At 39.7% G+C, this 20,675-nt stretch overlaps 1 protein-coding gene across 7 annotated transcripts in view; it reads left to right on the top strand.

Annotated features, from left to right (window-relative positions):
• Positions 1–19,229, top strand: part of LOC115254883 (potassium voltage-gated channel protein Shaker-like) — a 332,755-nt gene extending 313,526 nt beyond the window's left edge. For 4 of the 7 annotated variants that reach the window (XM_062843353.1, XM_062843340.1, XM_062843346.1 and 1 more), the window contains exons 4-6: positions 7,740–7,863; positions 16,860–17,031; positions 17,798–19,229. In XM_062843353.1, coding sequence (XP_062699337.1) covers positions 7,740–7,863; positions 16,860–17,031; positions 17,798–17,898 — 397 coding nt within the window. In that variant the 3' untranslated portion in view covers positions 17,899–19,229. The remainder of the gene's footprint in view (positions 1–7,739; positions 7,864–16,859; positions 17,032–17,797) is intronic. The other 3 variants (XM_062843316.1, XM_062843324.1, XM_062843334.1) reach the window with 2 other exon arrangements.
• The last annotated feature ends 1,446 nt before the right edge of the window (positions 19,230–20,675 follow it).

Here is a 20,675-nt window from a genome sequence, read left to right as displayed (position 1 = left end):
TTCAACGTACGCTAACTCACATTTTGACTTCAATCTCACTTTCTACCTATGGAAATCCGACGGATTTTCGCAGTCCGAATCGTAAACAACAATACTTAGGCACGCCCTATTTCTTCAATTTTTTTCACAACCGATTTATTTCTGAGGATAACCAGGAGTTTCTAATAAGATTCCTTCTTCTGAGTGTTCTTTCTTCTGGGAGTCCTTCAGAAATTCCTACAGGATTCATCCTGGGTTTCCTTCTGATATTCCACCAGTAGCTCCTGACTGTATTCCTTCAGGATTTCGCCAAAAACACCTTCTGTAATATCACCGGCAGTTCTTTTTGGAATTTACTCAGAAAATCCATCGAATGTTCCTCCAAGAACTTCTTCACGGATTATATTCCATTCTATTCTAGCGCTTGCACAGCCAGTATTGAAAAGCATGCTAGAATTTCTTCTGAAATGTTTAATCAGCATTAATTTTTGCAGCATATCAAAGATTCGACATAAATATAAAATCGCTTACTACGTGGCGCCAGTTATCTAAGGAACTTCCAGTTTAGCCTAAGCGTCATATTCCGCCTGTTTTCCACCTGAATGAAAACTTTCTTCAAGAAAACAATTAGGTTCAAGATTCACCCACTATATTGCTTTAGTGTTGTAATGGTGTGGTCTAAGCTATACTATCACGTTCCGGATCATTTCAAAGGATACTTGCTTCAGAAAAAGTGTTCAAACGAATAAAAGCATTCGAATGTATATGACCCATTGTGATGAATAATGGATCGAAGATATTTTAAACATTTAGGGGCAATCAGAATATCCACTTATGAATAATGGTTGCCAAAACTGTACAAATTTAATGAAGAAAGAAAAGATTCTGTTTTGGTTATATCGAGCTATGTTGCATAATATACTATACTTACTGGAGCTTATATAATATCATCAGAGAATATGAAATAGCTTCGAGATATTTAGAATCGTACAAACTGTCCAGCAATACATACATTACATTGAGTGTACAGTAGGCCTGTCCACCTTTTCAAGAATGTTCTCTGATTCTCAAGTCCACCCGCGTATTTTGATTGGCATCCTAAAAGAAGCAACTGGTCAAAATTTCAGCCAAATCCATTGAAATTAAGAGGTGCATCAAATCAATTTTGTGTTTTTCGACTATTTTTGAACTTCAAAAAATCATAACTACACTAAAACTTGTCAAAACTTAATTCTTCCGGCAGAAATTGAAAGCTATACTTGTTTGCTACAACTTCTCCGAACAACGTGTGCCAATAAAATTTAAGAAAACATGTGTAATTATCACATTTGTAATCAGAAAAACCTTGAAAAGTTGTTTTTTTGATAGATTTCGTTCTGGAACACCCTAATATACGTAATAAGTTGGATTTTTCAAAACGGTATCATATTCCCCAATGTTTTTTGGTTATTTGCTTCTTTGACACCAATGCTGTAGGAGTTGAGCAAAAATTGCTAAAATTCGTGAAAGCCAAATGTGGCCTAAAAACTAGCTTTTCGGGTGCAATCACGCTTTGGCGCGCAAAAAGTGGCATCGCGTCAGCACTGATATGATAGCCAACACCTGTCATCACGCTTGTTTGTTATCACCCGTGATAGGGGGTAGCCAAGGCAAACTACAAGGAAGCAAAGCTACTACGTCCAGTACAATTTCGCGCCACAGCGTGATTGCCTCCAAAAAGATAGTTTTTAGGCCACATTTGGCTTTCCCGAATTTTAATATTTTTTGCTCAACTCCTACTGCATTGGTGTCAAAGAAGCAAATAACCAAAAAACATTGGAGAATATAATGCCGTTTTAAAATATCAAACTTATTACGTATATTAGGGTGTTCCAGAACAAAATCTATCAAAAAATCAACTTTTTAAGGTTTTTCTGATCAAAAATGTGATAATTACACATGTTTCCTTCAATTTTATTGGCACACGTTGTTCGGAGAAGTTGTAGCAAACAAGTATAGCTTTCAATTTCTGCCGGAAGAATTAAGTTTTGACAAGTTTTAGTGTAGTTATGATTTTTTGAAGTTCAAAAATAGTCGAAAAACACAAAATTGATTTGATGCACCTCTTAATTTCAATGGATTTGGCTGAAATTTTGACCAGTTACTTCTTTTAGGATGCCAATCAAAATATGGGGGTGGACTTGAGAATCAGAGAACATTTTTGAAAAGCTGGACAGGCCTAATGTACATGGATCCTATTTGGTTTTGTCACGTTACTATCTATAGCAAAAGTATCTTATGTCACCGTTGGTGTTTTTATCAACTAAGCTCTATAACGGTAAAGATGACCCCGAATATCCCAAAAATATATAACAACGCTTATTGCTCTTCGAATTACTTTGGCAAATATGGTTGACTATGCACTCCTACTAAACGTAGTGGAAAAAGCTATTCTCACAGTGTAGACTTGAAGCTGTAGTCTCCGGAAAAGTTTGGCTGATCTGGAATATCTCAAAAGTATCTTGGAGTGACTATTGAAGTGCCATGAGGATTATAGATTACAGTGCGATGTGTGAAATTCAGTGAATCAAAATTCAACCATCGCGCAACAATAACGACACTGTCGCAACTTGAATTTGTTGCGACATTCTACCCAATGCGACATACGTTTGTCCCAACTTGAACAGAATTGGACAAAGATCGTGCACCACCAGTTTAGAGATTTTTAAGGCTTGCATTGTGATTTTCGAGCGGTAACTTCGAGTCGGTAAACACTGCAACGCTGCTGAAGATGTACCATCAAAAAATTTCGATTTTGGGTTGGTAATAATTGATTATTCACGAGTTGAAAAGTACGCAACAAATTCAGGCCCCGTTTTGTCTGCAACAAAAATTTTCGAGATCATGTCATTATCTGTTACCAGTTGGGATAAAGAGTAATCGCCGCTCCTTCTTTGTTGCTTGTTTTGTGCCTCTTTTGTCTGACAATTCTCTTCACTGGTGAAATTACAGTTCATAGTGAGAATAGCTACTGGAACTGTCAAGAACTAAACTCCAGGACAGTTTAGATAACCATGAATGTCCCAAAAGTTAGTAATAATATCTAGTCTTCAGGTTGGTCCAGTAACCACGGTTGATTATGCAACGTTACTCAGTATAGCAGATATGACTACTGTTACGAGTGAGTGTAGACCTGAAGTTCTAAACTCTAAGGTAGGTCCGGCAAACTACCTGGAATATCTCTATAGTGTCTCTAAATAACATTTGAGATTTCAAGAGCTTAATGGTTGCTTCAGCACATCTTGGAATTCTCGTTCATGATTTGCTCAGCTTATACCGCAAAGCTTTTATCTATAGCAAACATACATCAAATTATTCTTGTAGATTTAAAGGATTTGATTCTAGCGCAGTTTGGAACACTTTAAACATTCCAGAATATAAAACACCTTTTGATATTCTTTGCGAAGGTTAACGAATACATGTGAACGTAACTCAGCATTAAAAAAAACTGTTATGTCAATTATTTCGTTCCTCCAAACTTCATGGTGTTCATGATGTTCTAGATTGCCAATTATGTCTCAACCACAAATACTCCCATTTTTCCTGATAGAGAACTCAATTTGCAACAACTTTACCAAAGACAGTTTTCTCTTTCATTAAATGTGTTTCAGCCGTTTCTATGTTGGTGTAATACATATGAACCCTCCCACTCCAAAGGGTTAAAAGTAAGTTCCTATTGTATGGTTGTATGTTTTGGGTTTAAAAGAATATAGAAAAGCATGGAACGAACTCACCTGACCCAATTAATCAACCCCTTTTTTAATACGTCAACTAGCGAAATAATCAACTATTTGTGTGGACCTCTTATTTACGTGACCGCGTAAATGTATGTAATTGTTTTTATCATTCATTTATCCATGGACTTCTGCACGAATACATGCTAGTCTGCTTACTTCCACTGAGAATTTTAACGTTTGAGCCGTCATCTTCGCTCAAACGTCAAATTTTCTGTGAAAGCATGTCCAGCATAAATTCGTGCAGAAGTCCATAGCACCCTTTGATCCGACTATCACTGACCATAAAATTCATTCGAAGAAAGGACATCTCAGTTGCCAACATCCATAATGGAAATGTCGTAATCAAATCCAACCCCTTCTTGTATCTCATGCGGCAAGCCATCAAAAGCACCCAAGAGAAATGAATTATGAAACGACTGTTCGGGAAAAATTCAAATCATAACAGCATAACTAATCCTCATCATGAAAGCTTGCACTCCGGTTGCAATCGCCCAGAGAGGCCCGTCCCTATTCATCAGCCAACACCCACCACCACCACAATCATCCCCGATCCATAAAGCTGGTGAGAAGTTTAAATTATCAACAACATTATTCAAATGCGCTTTCCATTTTCGAAGCGCACAACAGCAGCAACGAACGCCGCCCGGGAGTGCACGACGACGACAATAATGTGGTGGTGACATGCCATGACATTTGAGTTTTCAACTACCCACCACCCGATCCGTACCCGCACGGACGACGGCGCGGCGGTGCAGCAGGACACGAACAACACTCAGCTTGTCCTCGAACCCACTCGAAAGAACTACTCAAGCGAATGCATTATTAAATCAATTTTCATTTACCCAAATGCCGACAAATTGGTCGCCCGAAATTTTTAGAGGTTCCTCCTACTTTCAATTGAAGGACTTTCAATTTTGTTAATTCCAATTGCAATCCAAGCAGGCTCGTGAAATGCGAAATCGATCGACGCGGCGCACATTGGGAAAAAATCAATCGCGAAGGTGTAAAAATTGGTAACTTTCTCGTCACAGGATTTTGAGAGAAATCCTCTCAAGATTTCGAGGGAAATCCACTCAGGATTTCGAAGAAAATACCATCAGAATTTCAACGAAAATCCCCTCAGGATTTCGAGGGAAATGCTCTCAGGATTTCGAAGAGAATCCTCTCAGGATTTCGAGGAAAATCCCATAGGGATTTCGACGAAAACCCCCTCAGGATTTCGAGAGAAATCCTCTCAGGATTTCGAGGGCAATCCTCTCAGGATTTCGAGGGAAATCCTCTCAGGATTACGAGGGAAATCCTCTCAGGATTTCTAGGACAATCCTCTCAGGATTTCGAAGAAAATCCCATGAGAATTTCGACGAAAATCCCCTCAGGATTTTGAGGGAAATCCTCTCAGGATTTCGAGAGAAATCCTCTCAGGATTTCGAGGGCAATCGTCTCAGGATTTCGAGGGAAATCCTCTCAGGATTACGAGGGAAATCCTCTCAGGATTTCGAGGACAATCCTCTCAGGATTTCGAAGAAAATCCCATGAGAATTTCGACGAAAATCCTCTCAGGATTTCGAGGGAAATCCTCTCAGGATTTCGAGGGAAATCCTCTCAGGATTTCGAGGGAAATCCTCTCAGGATTTCGAGGGAAATCCTCTCAGGATTTCGAGGGAAATCCTCTCAGGATTTCGAGGGAAATCCTCTCAGGATTTCGAGGGAAATCCTCTCAGGATTTCGAGGGAAATCCTCTCAGGATTTCGAGGGAAATCCTCTCAGGATTTCGAGGGAAATCCTCTCAGGATTTCGAGGGAAATCCTCTCAGGATTTCGAGGGAAATCCTCTCAGGATTTCGAGGGAAATCCTCTCAGGATTTCGAGGGAAATCCTCTCAGGATTTCAAGGGAAATCCTCTCAGGATTTCGAGGGAAATCCTCTCAGGATTTCGAGGGAAATCCTCTCAGGATTTCGAGGGAAATCCTCTCAGGATTTCGAAGAAAATCCCAACAGGATTTCGTCGAAAATCCTCTCATGATTTCGTGGGAAATCCTCTCAGGATTTCGAGGGAAATCCTCTCCAGATTTCGAAGAAAATTGCATCAGGATTTCGAGGGAAATCCTCTCAGGATTTCGAGGGAAATCCTCTCAGGAATCCGAGGTAAATCCTCTCAGGATTTCAAAGAAAATCCCATCAGGATTTTGTCGAAAATCCTCTCAAGATGTCGAGGGAAATCCTCTCCAGATTTCGATGAAAATTCCATCAGGATTTCGACAAAAATCCCCTCAGAGTTTCAAGGGAACTCCTCTCAGGATTTCGAGGGCAATCCTCTCAGGATTTCGAGGGAAATCCACTCAGGATTTCGAGGGAAATACTCTCAGGATTTCGAGGGAAATCATCTCTGGATTCTCTCAGGATTTCGAGGGAAACCCTCTCACGATTTTGAGGGAAATCCTCTCAGGACGAAAAATCCCTCAGGATTTCGAGGGAAATCCTCTCAGATTTCGAGGCCAATCTTCTCAGGATCTCGAGAGAAATCCTCTCAGATTTCGAAGAAAATCCCATCAGGATTTCGAAGAAAATCCCATCAGGATTTCGAAGAAAATCCCATCAGGATTTCGAGGGAAATCCTCTCAGTATTTCGAAAAAAATCCCATCAGAATTTCGACGAAAATTCCCTCAGGATTTTGAGGGAAATCCTCTCAGGATTTCGAGGGAAATCCTCTCAGGATTTCGAGGGAAATCCTCTCAGGATTTTGAGGGAAATCAGCTCAGGATTTCGAGGGAAATCCTCTCATGACTTTGAGGGAAATCCTCTCAGGATTTCCAGGAAAACCCTCTAAGATTTCAAGGAAAATCCTTTCAGGATTTCGAGGTAGATTCTTCTAGCATTTCGAGGGAAATCCTCTCAGGAGTAATAATACGCAAAGGATTTAGATTATGAATGCCGAGCAAAATATACACAGTTTTTAACATAATTCCTAATCAAACATTTTACAAAAACCGATATTTTGAGGGGAAATAGGGGCAAAGCAGGCTCAATAAGACATTGAACTTCTATCATGCACTTTGTCCACCTTTGGCATGAGTTTTCCCAATGTGATCCCGATTTGACAGGTGCCGTGCCGTCAGATTTTAACATCCCATTAGTTCACTAGCCAAGATCAATAAAGTGGGGTAAAGGGCTAGGCCCTGCACGTGGTGATGCATTTCATGGATTGCAGGCAAGCCCCAATTGCTACACAATAACGGCGGCCATACTCTGATGATGTGGTAGCCTATGATGGTGTTTGGGAAAATTTTCACCACCAATTGTGGTCGGATTTTTATTATGTTATTTATATTCCGAGTTATTGCTGCCAACCAAGCCACGATAATAACAAGCCATAATAGTACGTGCCCCTTTTCCATCCCTTCATGCTATCATTATAAAAAAAAAGAACATAATGCAACCCGATGAAACCGCACGATAGCATTATTACGAACGGGTATCACTTTGTATGGATGAGGGGATGAGTAGGTTTGTGTATGTTTTAGCAAGGTGTGCCCACCAGCACTAGCGGCAGCAATAAGGAAACGTGTGAAAATTGAACACGAATCAACAAACAATTTGAAGTTTTATTGAAACAAATTTGGCACTCATGTGTCAAATTAATTAGTGGGAGGATTTGAAATCCAAACCGCGCGAAGCAGTTGGCCATGAAATAAAAAACATTGTTGATTACCAAGGTTCTTAAATTCAAGGTGGACTGAATAATTCACTTGCATTAGCTTACTTCGATCCCTTGTTTTTGCAGACACTTTATGAACTTTATAATTTGTAAGCATACACATAATTATTATAAAACTGAAAAATTATCATCACTACCATTGCTGTCTATGAAAACCAGAAATTACTATTAGGACTATTAAGAATAAACTCCTTTGTAGGTTCACTCCAGGTTCGCTATACTAATACAATACTAATATATTGTTTTCTCTACTTTCTCTCATTCCGCAGGTCTCTACCCAAGTTGAGCAGTCAGGATGAAGAAGGGGGGGCGGCGCACGGTTTTGGGGGAGGCCATACTCATTTTGAACCAATACCGCATGATCACGACTTCTGCGAAAGGGTCGTTATAAACGTAAGTATCCGATGCAAACCGATGGATATGTGTTTTAACATTCATCTTATGTCATCATATTTCTTTCCCTTTTCACGGAAGGGGGAGTCACAGGGAGTGTACGCGCGCAAACCGCACCGGTTAGCACGTGGTCGTAACATTTTGATTCCGTCATTACCTCTTCAGGAAATTTTAAAACAATGCAATGTATACAGTGATAGACATTCGTTTAGCCGAGGCCAAAAAAAAAAAAAATACAAAAAAGTGTCAGGCAACTCATACAAAAGATTTTATGATAAAACGTTTTAATCGTAGTGATAGTATACCTAGTACTGTTTTATAAAAATGTGATAGATATACACTGAAACAAAAACGAAGGTAAAAACCCTTCAAATGTCATTTTTTGCCTAGACATTCGTTTAGCCGAGGTAAATGAAAAATTGGTTTTCAATAGATTTTTTTTTTGCAATTTCGTGAGTATATTTCGAGGATTATTGACCCTAAAAGCTTATCTATTTGAGAAAGCCAGAGAAATATTATTAAAAAATGTCCCGATAAGGAAAAGCGATGGTAAACAAATTTATTTGAGAGAAATGATTTCTGTAAACACTCAAACGTAAGCTAGATTAGCAGTTTTGAACATATGGTATATTGTGAGAAATGTTCAAATTACAGTATTGTTCCGATTTTATCACGCCAGTTTTCATAAATGTTTTTAAATTTTCTACAAAATCTATACGCATTTTCAATATTTTAACGTTGCAAAACGCGCCTTCAACATTCATCTTGAAGAAGAGGGGAAGCACTTGTTCTCAAATACAACAGCAAATGAATGGAAAATGAAAGACAGATGCGCGGAGGGCGTGATAAAACCGGAACATTACTGTATTGCATAAAATGTCATAAAAAATTAAGTATATTGGTTTTTGTTTGGTTAAACCTTAGAATGGGATTGATAATAGCTAAAATAGATAGTTCTGCGTTGATATAAAGACAAACCCTAATGCCTGTGGAGTATGCCTGTTTGATACTAGCATTATTAAATGAGTTAGAAGACTGCTAAGTGAAAGAACTGCATGAAGTGTCAGAATTTTTGTACCCTGTTTATTTAAATGCAAGATATGGTCAAACAATTGGCTTATTTCATTCAATCTGAAGAAATATATTATAAATGACTCTAAGTTTTGAACCACATTCATTTTAACCATAATTTATTTGAAAAGAACGTCTAAATTATAAAACAAGTAGTTCATGCTAGAAATTTGAATACTTTCAGAGCCATTTCTCGAAATGTGAGCCGTCCAATGTATGTTATTTCAGCCAGAATACAGTCTAGAAGATATTGGGAACTATTGGAAGACGTAATAGTAGTAAACGCTGTGATTTATGCAAGTGAAACCATCATATTTCATTAAAACAATATTTAAATACATGATTTTTTATGGTTTGCGTTATTTTTTTTTCTGTTAAAAACATTGATTTTCGTAAATTTTCAACCTGCACTCGTCATGAAACTTTCATTAGATTCTTTTGAAACACTTCCGATAAAAATAGCTACATCAAATCATTTGGCTAACCAATTGTCTAGGCAAAAAATGACATTTGAGAGGTTTTCACCCTCGTTTTTGTTTCAGTGTATGTGTAAGTGTGATGTATCACATTTTTATAAAACAGTACTAGATATGCTATCACTACGATAAAAACGTTTTATCATAAAATCTTTTGTATGAGTTTGCAAGCACGATCGGTTGCGTCTACACTTTGCGCATTGCAATTGAAATCTGTATGGGATTTTGTATGGGAAAACATACTTTTTCACATTTTTGTCATAAGTTGAAAAAGTCTGTCTGAAACTTTTTAACCGATTATGTAAAACAATAGCCTAGGATTTTCTGAAAAACTTTGTCGAAGACTACAAAGCAATCCGATGCATGTTAATAAAGTTATATTCAACAAACCGCATGCATGTGTTTAAGTTTTAACACATAAAGGAATAACAATAGCAACAAAATCATGCTGTTTCGGCAAGCAATGCCAACGCTATAACTTTTTTAATAGGCATCAGATCACTTCGTGGTCTTCGACAAAGTTTTTCAGGACGCCATAGGCTATGTTTCACATTATCGGTTATATGGTTTTAGAAATAATTGAGCTTCTCATGAGAGAAATGCAAAAAAGTACGTTTTCCTATTTAAAATCCCCATACAAACTTCAAACGCGATGCGCAAAACGTAGACAACACCGATCGTGCCCAAATTTTGCACAGTTATTTTGGCCCTGAAATGACACATAAAAACATTGATCTGATGAGATGTCACCAAATTTTCCATTTTTCCATATAACGGATGGCCCACTCTATTGTATATACTTCCATCTATTGTAAATAAGGCATCACCATGTTAGCAATGGTCCACTGCACGAATTTATACTGGCCTGCTTACTCTCACACGAAATTTGACGTTTGAGAGGTGTCGGCACCGCTCAAACGTCAAATTTTCTGTGAGAGTAAGCAGGCCAGCATAAATTCGTGAAGTGGACCATAGGCTACCAGAAGTTTTCAAACACCTTCACAGCCCTATAAAAATGGCACCCTTCCAGGGCAACCAGATACAGCCCATTTCTACTTGGCAAAGGGTCAAAAAAGAGAATAAAACGTGTAGTAGTTAAAACCCGTCATCTTTCTCAGAAGGCTGTTCTAAGGCTACTTCCGTAAGGGTTTCATGAGTTATTGAAAGGGTGAATCAGATTACAGTATTCTATTGAGGATGATCTTTTCTAGCACCTTTCCCGCTATGTCAATCAAGCATGTTGGTCTACATGCCGACGGGTCTCGGAGTGGTTTCCCCGCCTTTGGCCCAAGCTTCTGGGAAAACTCCCTCGTCCAGGCATTTCTGCATACCAGATCTGAACATCTTGGGAACCTCTGCAATAGATACTTTTAAAGAGCCAGGTTTGGACCGCTGTGCGGACCTGGGGCCTCACCTATGCAAAGGGACTTTGCTATCCAACAAGATCCATATCGGTGATCCTCTCCTCATCGCCAGCCCCAGTCCCCGGCTACGAAAGGAGGCCAAAGAGTAGGATCATGACGCGGAAAAAGCCCCTCGATGATTCCCTCCAATATCTCTGGAGATTGCTCTGTAGGAGCCATTACACCTCTCGTCATGGCCATGACGATCCTGTAGGCATCACCCCACGGATTCGCATTGGCTCTCTGACAGAAACCCTTGAAGCAGACTTTCTTGCTTGCCCTTATCTTGATCTTTAGCGAAGTTTTTGCAGCGGCGAACACCACACGTCGTTCGTTTCGCTCTTCCTCAGATCATGCTCGGTTCATACGCCGCATAGGCCGTAGGCAGGCGCGGTGCAGGTCCGCTGTCGCATCAGTCCACCAGTAAACCGGTGACCTCCCATTTCTAGGGTGGACTCGTCTAGGCATGGTCGCATAGCACGCACGCGAGAGCACCGCTACCAGCTCGTGGCCTCACGGCGGAGCGCCTCCCTAAATACCCCTTCGTCGAAGTATGATGTCTGCAAGGGCTTATCCTTGGCCTAGCTACCCGCTGCCTGCTATTGTTAAAGTCGATACTGTAGCGAACCGCCAGGTGATCGCTGCGAGTGTAGCTATCGTCTACTATCCAGTTCGAAGTACTTGTTTGGCAAGGACTACAAAAATCACCGTTCCGACTAAAGATACTCGTGGTACCGACATTAGCCAGGTCGACATCTAAGATGGCCTCAGTGTCTCAAGCAGGATCTGGTTTGTGAAACGGCTTTCCCATTCTACAGCCGAGGCATTGAAGTCACCCGCTATTACCACCGGCCTTCATCCTGTCAGCGCGGTCGTCATACAGTCCAGCATCTGCGTTAACTGCTTGATCGACCACCGAGGCATAACAGCTACAGAAGAAGACCCCATTTACTTTGGCGACCACGAAGCCTTCATAGATAGTAGACATTAACTCCTGGACGGAGTATTTACCCGTCGTCCATTTCGCCGCCATTTTTCTGGACCCATCCGCGACCCCATTGCCGCTGACGGCGGGTACTCGGTATGATGGCGATATCCGTTCCCACTCAGAAACCGTCTGACAAAGCAGTTGCTGAACTGCGTCACAGTGGTTCAGGTTCAACTGCGTTACCTGCACTATGGTTTGTTCACTTTGACACTTATGAAGGCCGGGCACCTTGGACTACCCGTTGGGTGCCTGTTGCTCATGGATTTCCCAGAACAAATCAAACACATAGGCTTGTGCCTGATAGCCTTCGGCGTCGCATCGCCAGCACAGCTTGCTCCTGTCAGGGCCTTTGCAATCGCATGATTTGTGTCCTATTTCCATACACCTGAAGTAAACCGGTGGCTCATGGAAGGTCAGATGGCATACTGACCAGCCCACCTTGATCTTCCCTACTTTATCGGACTTATTTACGTCCGCTACAGGTAGCTGTACCAAGGCTATCATTTTACCCGTACGTGTACGTGTACGTCTAATATTGTGCACGTCGGCTCCCAGATCCACGAGCTTGGCGTCGCTTCGCATCGTCTTCAAGACATCCGAGTACTTAAAGTGTTCGGTCTTGATGACGAGCGTGTCGCCTTTCTCGCGCTTGGCACCTGCCCTCTCACGACTTCTTGGTTTGGCATCCCTAACATCCTCAACTAGCAGTTATGCCTTTTTCCTCACCCGCTAAACTTTTGTACAAGGGGGGTCCTCTCCTTGGTTCGCCCTACTCTGTGGTTGCTGTCGGTCTAACAACGGTCACAACGCAACGCCCTGTCCCCTTCCATCCGGGACGCTATCCGGGACGCCCGGCTGAGGTCCGACTGTAATCCCTGCTGCCCCATAACCAGCACGTGGTCAATCTGGGAGCAAGTGTCATAACTCGAGTGTCACCACTGTTCCACATTTCCATAGCAGCAGTGAATGTCACATTCCACAGACCATTATCGTTAGTCCTTCAATTGAGGCTTCCGTTCCAATAACAGATCGAAAGAATCTATCTTCGTCGATCTGCGCATTTGCGTCTCCGATGAATTCTCACAGAATTCGTTCCACATGATATCGTGTTTATCGTTCGTTGGCGCATATATGCTGATTTGGCGTAGTTGAAGAACTTGCCTCTCATTCTTAACAAAAAGGTTATCGGCTCCCACCGAATAACTCACTTCACCTGGTTCCCGATCACTTTGAAGCCAACTCTACGTTCTGCCTCATAACCGCCGCGGTAGTAGATGTGGTACATGAATGAAAGTTGACGAAGGGATCCACCGCTCAGAGTTCACGTTCTACAGTTCTGTATCAGCGTATCTCCTGATCCGTTTGAAGGTATTTCAATGGTATATCAATGGTTTCAGGGGCGTTTCGAGGCATTCCATGTCAGGGTCGTATTAGGGAGTTTCAAGAACATTTTTAAATCAAAGGGTATTTCATGGGCGTTTCAAAAGAAGTTATGATGGGGTCTCTGAAAATCCTCTGAAACTACCTGAAATGCCTCCAAGATCCTCTTGAAAGCACCTCGGACCCCGTGTAACGCACTTGTGACGCTCCAAAACCCCCGAAAACACCTCCGTAACGCCTCTGAATCCCACTGAAGATGCTGAAACGTCCTAAAATGCCTCCAAAATCCACCTAAAACTCCCTCGGACCCCATGTATCGCAGCTGTGACCCTCCGAAACTCCCGAAAACGCCTTCGTAACGCCTCTGAATCCTGCCAAAAATGCTCTGAAACTTCCTGAAATGTCTCCAAAATCCCCCTTAAACCTCCTAGGACCCTATGCAACGCACCTGAGACCGCATGCAATGCAAACTCCCGAAAACGCATCCGTAACGCCTCTGAATCCCGCCGAAAATGCTCTGAAACTTCCTGAAATGTCTCCGGAATTCCCCTGAACCCCCTCGGACAGGTGCATTATCTAAGCCCCCGAAACCCCCAAAAATGATCCGCAACTCCTCTGAAACCAGCCTACAATGCTTTGAAACTTCCTAAATGCCTTCGAAACCCCCTTTGAAATCAACTCGAACTCCATGTTACGCAGCTGAGACTATCGGAAACCCCCAAAAACGTACCTGTAACGCTTCCAAAATCCTCTGAAACTCTTTGCAATGCTTTCGAAAACTCCCTCAAACCCCCCTGAGATCTTCCGGTACCCTGCTGAAACCCCTAGGGACCCTCTGAAACACCACTGTAACCTTTCTTTGCTTTTCCCTATAAATACTCCCTGGCCGCCGTTGCTATCGTTGAATTTCCTTATGCACAACATCGGTTCTGAGTAGCTTTCCCTCTTTTTATTCAAGGCATAAAAAATGTGCATACATTAAAGTGTTTAAAAATAACATGCATTAAAAGAGGTTTTAGTGTATTTTTTCTGGCTATTGGTGAGATGTTCTAGGAACATTTTTTTAATATTATTTTCAGTAATGTAATCTTAGGGAAAGTTATTCCACATCCTTGAACCACTGAGATTGTTAAATTCTGTTAAAATTAAATAACTTTTGAAGTAAATCTATTGGTGAAGGTATTTCTATTAGTTTCATGCCAACGATGTCATATTCTGTATGAAAACATCGTAGGGTAAAGTGGGGTAAGATGCCATTTTTCAAACTTTTAATGATAAATAGTCCCAAGCAACACACATGTTATATATTAGTTATGACAGCGCAAGTTTTGGTTGCATTATTTGACGTTATTCCAACACAATCTTAGAATTACGTAAAATTAACTTCTATACAACGAAAATGGAAGTGGTGCAAAAAGGCCATCTGCCATGGTAAGATGTTTTCATTGAACATTCAAAAATTACAACTATCATTTTTCGGGTAATTCAGACACCCTTTCCCCATCTGTCCCGCTTTTTTGTATGCTCAATACATGTAATGTCACCACCTCCCCCTTAAACGATGGTTGTAATGGGTAATTCTCGCTGAGACCGGCCCACTATTTACACCTTGTCTTCAAAAATGTTTAGGGGCCGATTTTAAGTAAGCCCTCGCTAAAAAAGTAAGAAAAATGCATTTGGTTACTCAAATTGATGGACCCCCCGTTAGTTTGAGCCACAACAATTTTTGCAGACCCCTCGATTTTGGTCAAATGGTGGGTCAATTAAACCGTTATAACTCGAAAGTTTCTCCAAAAACCACATCAAAACGAATTGTTGTTGAAAAGAGGAAAGATAGAGCTACTATTTACAATAATAAAAAGTTGGGTCGGCCATATTGATTTTGGCCGCCATCTTGGATTTGTATACCAAAATATTTTTTTCACCAACACCGATTTTCAAATTTTTAGTATCAATTGAAAGCTGAGACATTTATACATAACATATAAAAAAATTAGAGATGTCTTTTTCTTCTTTCAAAAGTTATCTGCCGTTTTGTAAATCATGCCACTTTTGCGCACTGGGCCCGGTGCCGGCCGTTTACATAAATGCAACGATATTTCGCAGTGCTTACGAACACGAATTTAAATTAAGCTTAAGCTGAAGGTTTAAGCTTTTCAAAACACTATAAACGTTATGAAAACAATTCCCGCATCATTGAGAAACTATCAAAAACGGAAACGAACCTCTGATTTGGCCAAAATTTGCTACACGCGCCTTTGTGTATACATGTAGACGTAAACTCGGATGCTGTTGCATGTCGTTGCCGGTGCGCATGGAAATGTATGGAGAAAACTTACACAACTGCAGATAACTTTTGATAAGAAAAAAAGACATCTCCAATTTTTTGATATGTATAAATGCCTCAGCTTTCAATTGATGCAAAAAATTTGAAAATCGGTGGTTGGTGAAAAAAATGTTTTGGTATAAAAATCCAAAATGGCGGCCAAAATCAATATGGCCGTCCCAACTTTTTATTATTGTAAATAGTAGCTCTATCATTCCTCTTTTCAACAACAATTCGTTTTGAGGTGGTTTTTGGAGAAACTTTTGAGTTATAACGGTTTAAATGAGCCACCATTTGATTAAAATCGAGGGGTCTGCAAAAAATTTTGTGGCTCTAACTAACGGGGGGTCCATCAATTTGAGTAATCAAATGCATTTTTCTTACTTTTTTAGCGAGGGCTTTCAGAAAATCGGCACCTTAAACATTTTTGAAGACAAGGTGTAAATAGTGGGCCGGTCTCAGCAAGAATCACCCAAAACATGGATAGCGTAAGCATTGACCAACAACCATTGACCTCCGTGTGTTTTTCAATCTTCTTGGAAACACATGGCTGACAATAAAATCACAAGAAAACCTTAATTACAAGCAAGGAAGTTGTCATCTATACATAGGGAAATCGAAAGATTTTCCGTGGGTTTGCATGCCTGGCATCTAGAAGGATTATCAATACAGTCAGGTCTTTTTTTACGCGGTTTTCATTTACGCGGCCGCGAAAATGAAAACACCATATAAAAAAATCATCGTCTTATTTTTGCATGATTCGTCGAGAAATGGTGAGACTTTTTTTACGCGGTTTTTCAAATTTTTAACTGAGTTTTTTTTTGCGCGGTACGTATCCCCTGCGTAAAAAAAAAACCTGACTGTACAAACATATCTTGGCACCATTCACCTATAGTAATTATCGAATCATATTCAGAAATGATTTTATAAGTTGAGCCATTTCGCCCCACTTAGGCATTTTGAACTTTGTTCTTCAACATGCAAAAAAAGCCAAGGGATTGTTTGAACAGGTGTAAAGTGCCCCACACAATTTATACGTTTGCGTGTGCGTGACAGTAGTTTGAAGATTTCCCATGAGAAAACTGTCAAAAAAACGCAAACCTCGACGGACGCTATGTGTTCCAGGCTTAACGATAACGTATTACGCGTGAGGTATCATGCGTCTCCATCGTATAAAAGTTTGAAAATTACGTTACAAAGATTTCCAAGACAAACGTTTTTTTCACATTTTCTTAATAACTCAATGTTGCTTCTAATCGATTCTTTTCAGATGTTGCGCTAGTTTCAACGTGTTCTTTTAAACAATCATTACTAATGGTTTGCTTCCCGTATTCTCTTCTTCTACTTCACAGGTCAGTGGTTTAAGGTTCGAGACGCAGTTACGAACGTTAAACCAATTCCCCGATACTCTGCTAGGCGATCCGGATCGAAGGTTAAGGTACTTCGATCCGCTGCGGAATGAATATTTTTTTGACCGGAATCGACCGAGCTTTGATGCCATTTTGTATTATTATCAAAGCGGTAGTATATATCAATTCAATTTCCCCATCAGCGAATTAATGGATTTGTTTGAATTTCATCTTTTCCCTCTTCTTTTCTCTCTTTATTTTTCGGTTCTGTTTCTCCGGTATGCCATCAACCAACCACCAACCACCATTTATTGCCAAACAACCAACCAACCAACAAAAATCGATCACCAACCGCCACGTTCTGTACTTTGGTTTGATTTTCCGTTTCGGCTTGCGTCCTTCTGTTCCTTGTCAACGAAAATAATAAAATGTGTGCCAAAATGATACGAAAAAAAATCTCTCCATCAATTGCCTCATCATTTCTCTCATCTGTCTCTCACCCGCTTGCTCTTGCACGACTCGCCACGACGCCCATCCGTCGCGTGTCCTTCTTTACATTACTTCCGTTTCTTATTATTACTATACAACCACCCGCCTACTGTTCCACTACTGTCTTTCCTCACCGCTTGCTGTGCTTCCATCACTTCCTTCGCACTGCGTCTTCTTCTCCGGCTTCTTCACAACCACCTCTCTATCTCTCTATTTCTATTACTTCTTCCGTTTGGCAACTCGTTGCCGCCGTCCGTCCCTTCCAAACTTCTTCTTTCTTCTACTTTCCAACAACAACAACAAAAAACCACCAACTTCCGATATCGAATGGAATTGCTGCCCGAATTTTCGCACTGGCGAATGGAAAAATCAAACAAAACTATGGAATTGCGCACTGCGTGTACCTGCCCCGGACAAACAACACAACCGTGCTGCTCATGGATAACTACAAGGCGGTCGGTTACGGAGACCAGTCAACGTACCTTTAGATGTATTTAGCGAAGAAATTAAGTTTTATGAATTAGGCGAACAAGCAACTAATAAATTTAGGTGAGTACCACACACTACCCCGGGAGGGGGCCCCGAAGGCTTTCCTTCCCATTCCTAGCACCAAAGGTGTCCTGTCCTAGGGTTCTTTTTTTATTTTCCCCTCACTGGACTGACTGTGTGACGCACACACGTGTCTATTTATGCGATATTTTTACTTCCTTTCACCCCTTTTGTGGCGACCGTGTGCCCAACAACGTGTTGTATAGAATGTAGTATACTTACAGTATTATTTTGCCTCCTCGTCGTCCGTCGCACATTGAAGTGGACGCTGCGATAATCCTACAGATACAAATATGTCCTTGTACATGCGGAATCTGATGCCGGAATCGGCGAAAATGCTCAAGGAAACGACGTAATGGAATCGATTTTTTTTTTCTGTGCTATTTTTCACCGACAAAGTTTACAGTTTCCTATGCTCAGCAGAGCGCTACACTTAGTTACTGTCCCCTCTCGATGGTTGCTGGTCAGATGAAGTGACCTCAAAATTGATTCTCAATCTGGACACTCTAGAAAACGCTAGAATATGAATACAAACTATAAATTGGACGTATTTGATCTGTAGTAGACGTATTGCTAGCCGCTAGCGGATTCGTAGTGGAGAAACTCGAAAAGAGTAATGCATTTTAATCAAATTCCAATAGGAATACATAATATAACTTATGAAAGTTACACGAAAGAATAGGAGAGGTGAATCAGTGTCAGGCTGAAATCCTCTTTAATAAAGACAAAGAAGAATAGGACCATCGTATTACCTACCAAATAATTGACTTATCATCATGCTTCGTTAGTCCGGAACTACAAACCCGGGTATAGCGAGATGACAAATGAAGGACAAATTTTACCATAAAAATAGAATGTTTTAATTGGAGATGAACCAGCCTCGGGCTAAAAATCTCCCCAATAAAGCTAATAATAATAATAATAATAATGTTTGAATGGCAAAAAATGCAATTACAGTCAAGTACAAGACACTGAAGACGACCTTACAGTTGAAGTCGAAATACGTATCTGTCAAAGGATGCAAATTCTTAGTGGAATTCAAAGGAACAGTACTTAACGCGATTTTCTTTTTATTTAAAAAATGCAATTACATAGTTTGTTTGAAATAAGAGCTAAAATAACAAAAATAATAACTAAATTTCTCTGGCATAAGAACTAAAGAATATTTGATTTTGTCATTGTAATAACAAAATAATAACAAAAAGGACGTCAAAATAATAACATATTTTTATATGATGGTAAACTATGCTATTGTTTTGGTATTTTGGCTGATAGTATGATAGTAATATTTGTTATTATTACGTTATTATACTATTCAATAATACCTCACCAATTCAAAGTTTTACAATGAAAGTATGTTTTGTTATTTATGTGTCATCCTAAGCTATTCATAAAAACTAAAGAATTGCAAATTTAGAAATGATAACAAAATATGTTATTCTTTAATTGTTGGTTTGTTATTCACCTCTACCCGAGCAGGAACGCAAAACTGACACATAACTGCAGCATAACTGAGTCAGGTATCATACCTGAACAAGGTATGGACCGTTTAGTCTGGTTTTGAAAATAACTTATTTCTGTATTTTGTAGGTATTGAATCACCGACAAAAAAAACTTCAACCAGTAATTAGTTTGGTATTGAGGACTGCTTGAGGTGTTATTGAATCATGGAATAATACCTATTATTATTTAAGTATTGCCAAGGGTATTGCCATACATAATGTCGTTATTCACGTGTTATACGCAGAATATACACCAGTTATAATTTTACCTCTTATGCAGGGCTCTTAACACCTTATTCAGGTTGTAGGTATTGGGTTTTGCATACCTGGCTTTGGCCCAGCCAGCAATTTGGTTTCTATATTTAACTGAAATAGTCACACATTATAGCACCAAAGAAATCGTATTCAATGCACGAAACAGGCATATACATATCGAAACATATATACGATTACTGCGATTCCATCCAACATGATTTACGATTTCTCGAAAAATTTCTACGATTTCACCGATTTTCTCCATCTAAATATACGATTTACATGATCTTATCACGATTGAGTGTATCGATATACAGGTATACCTCGATTTAGTGGACATTTCAGTTTTTGAAATGTCTATAAAATTGAATTTTACATAAAACACTAGTTTACAAAATAAAACGAAAGTCGTGAACTTCTGTCAACGACCAAAATTTTTGAAGCATATTTTAGCGCTGATTTCGAAACCGTGCTTTAAAAAAATTAAAGTAGAACCGTTTTTGAGTTTTAGCTCAATATCGAGTTTTAAAACTTTTTAAAATATGGAATTTAATAAAATTCAAATATCTTGCGTTTTGATCAACCAATTTTAAATCTTTTTCCATAAATTAAAAGCTGAATATAATACCATTCGATTATCTGAATGCAGGTTTTGCATCAGATTGATGAAAATCAAGATATTGGTGAGTTTTGGGGACGATCTCCTTAAATTTTAGCAAAATTTCCAAAAAATTATGAAGAAATGTGTTTTTTTCTATAAGAAAAAAACAATTTAAAAAATATTTTTCAACGTTTATTTGACATATCATAAGTGGGTGAGTTACAGTAAAAAATTCAGCTCGATCGGAGCATTGATTACGGAGAATGAGATGTGTGAAGTGAGCGACTTCGCTTAAAAATAGAACAAAAATCGATTTCAAATCATCAACCTTGTATGGAAAGTCGAAAAAAATTCCGCTCTACTGTAATTTTTTTCCTTCGCGTTTTCGAACTCAGGGCATGATTCTACACCAAAAATGATCAT

The sequence above is a fragment of the Aedes albopictus genome, chromosome 1 (genome assembly GCF_035046485.1).
Source record: "Aedes albopictus strain Foshan chromosome 1, AalbF5, whole genome shotgun sequence".
Classification (NCBI taxonomy): domain Eukaryota; kingdom Metazoa; phylum Arthropoda; class Insecta; order Diptera; family Culicidae; genus Aedes; species Aedes albopictus.
The sequence above is the reverse complement of the archived record's forward strand: the minus strand, read 5'-3'. Positions and strand labels throughout refer to the sequence as shown.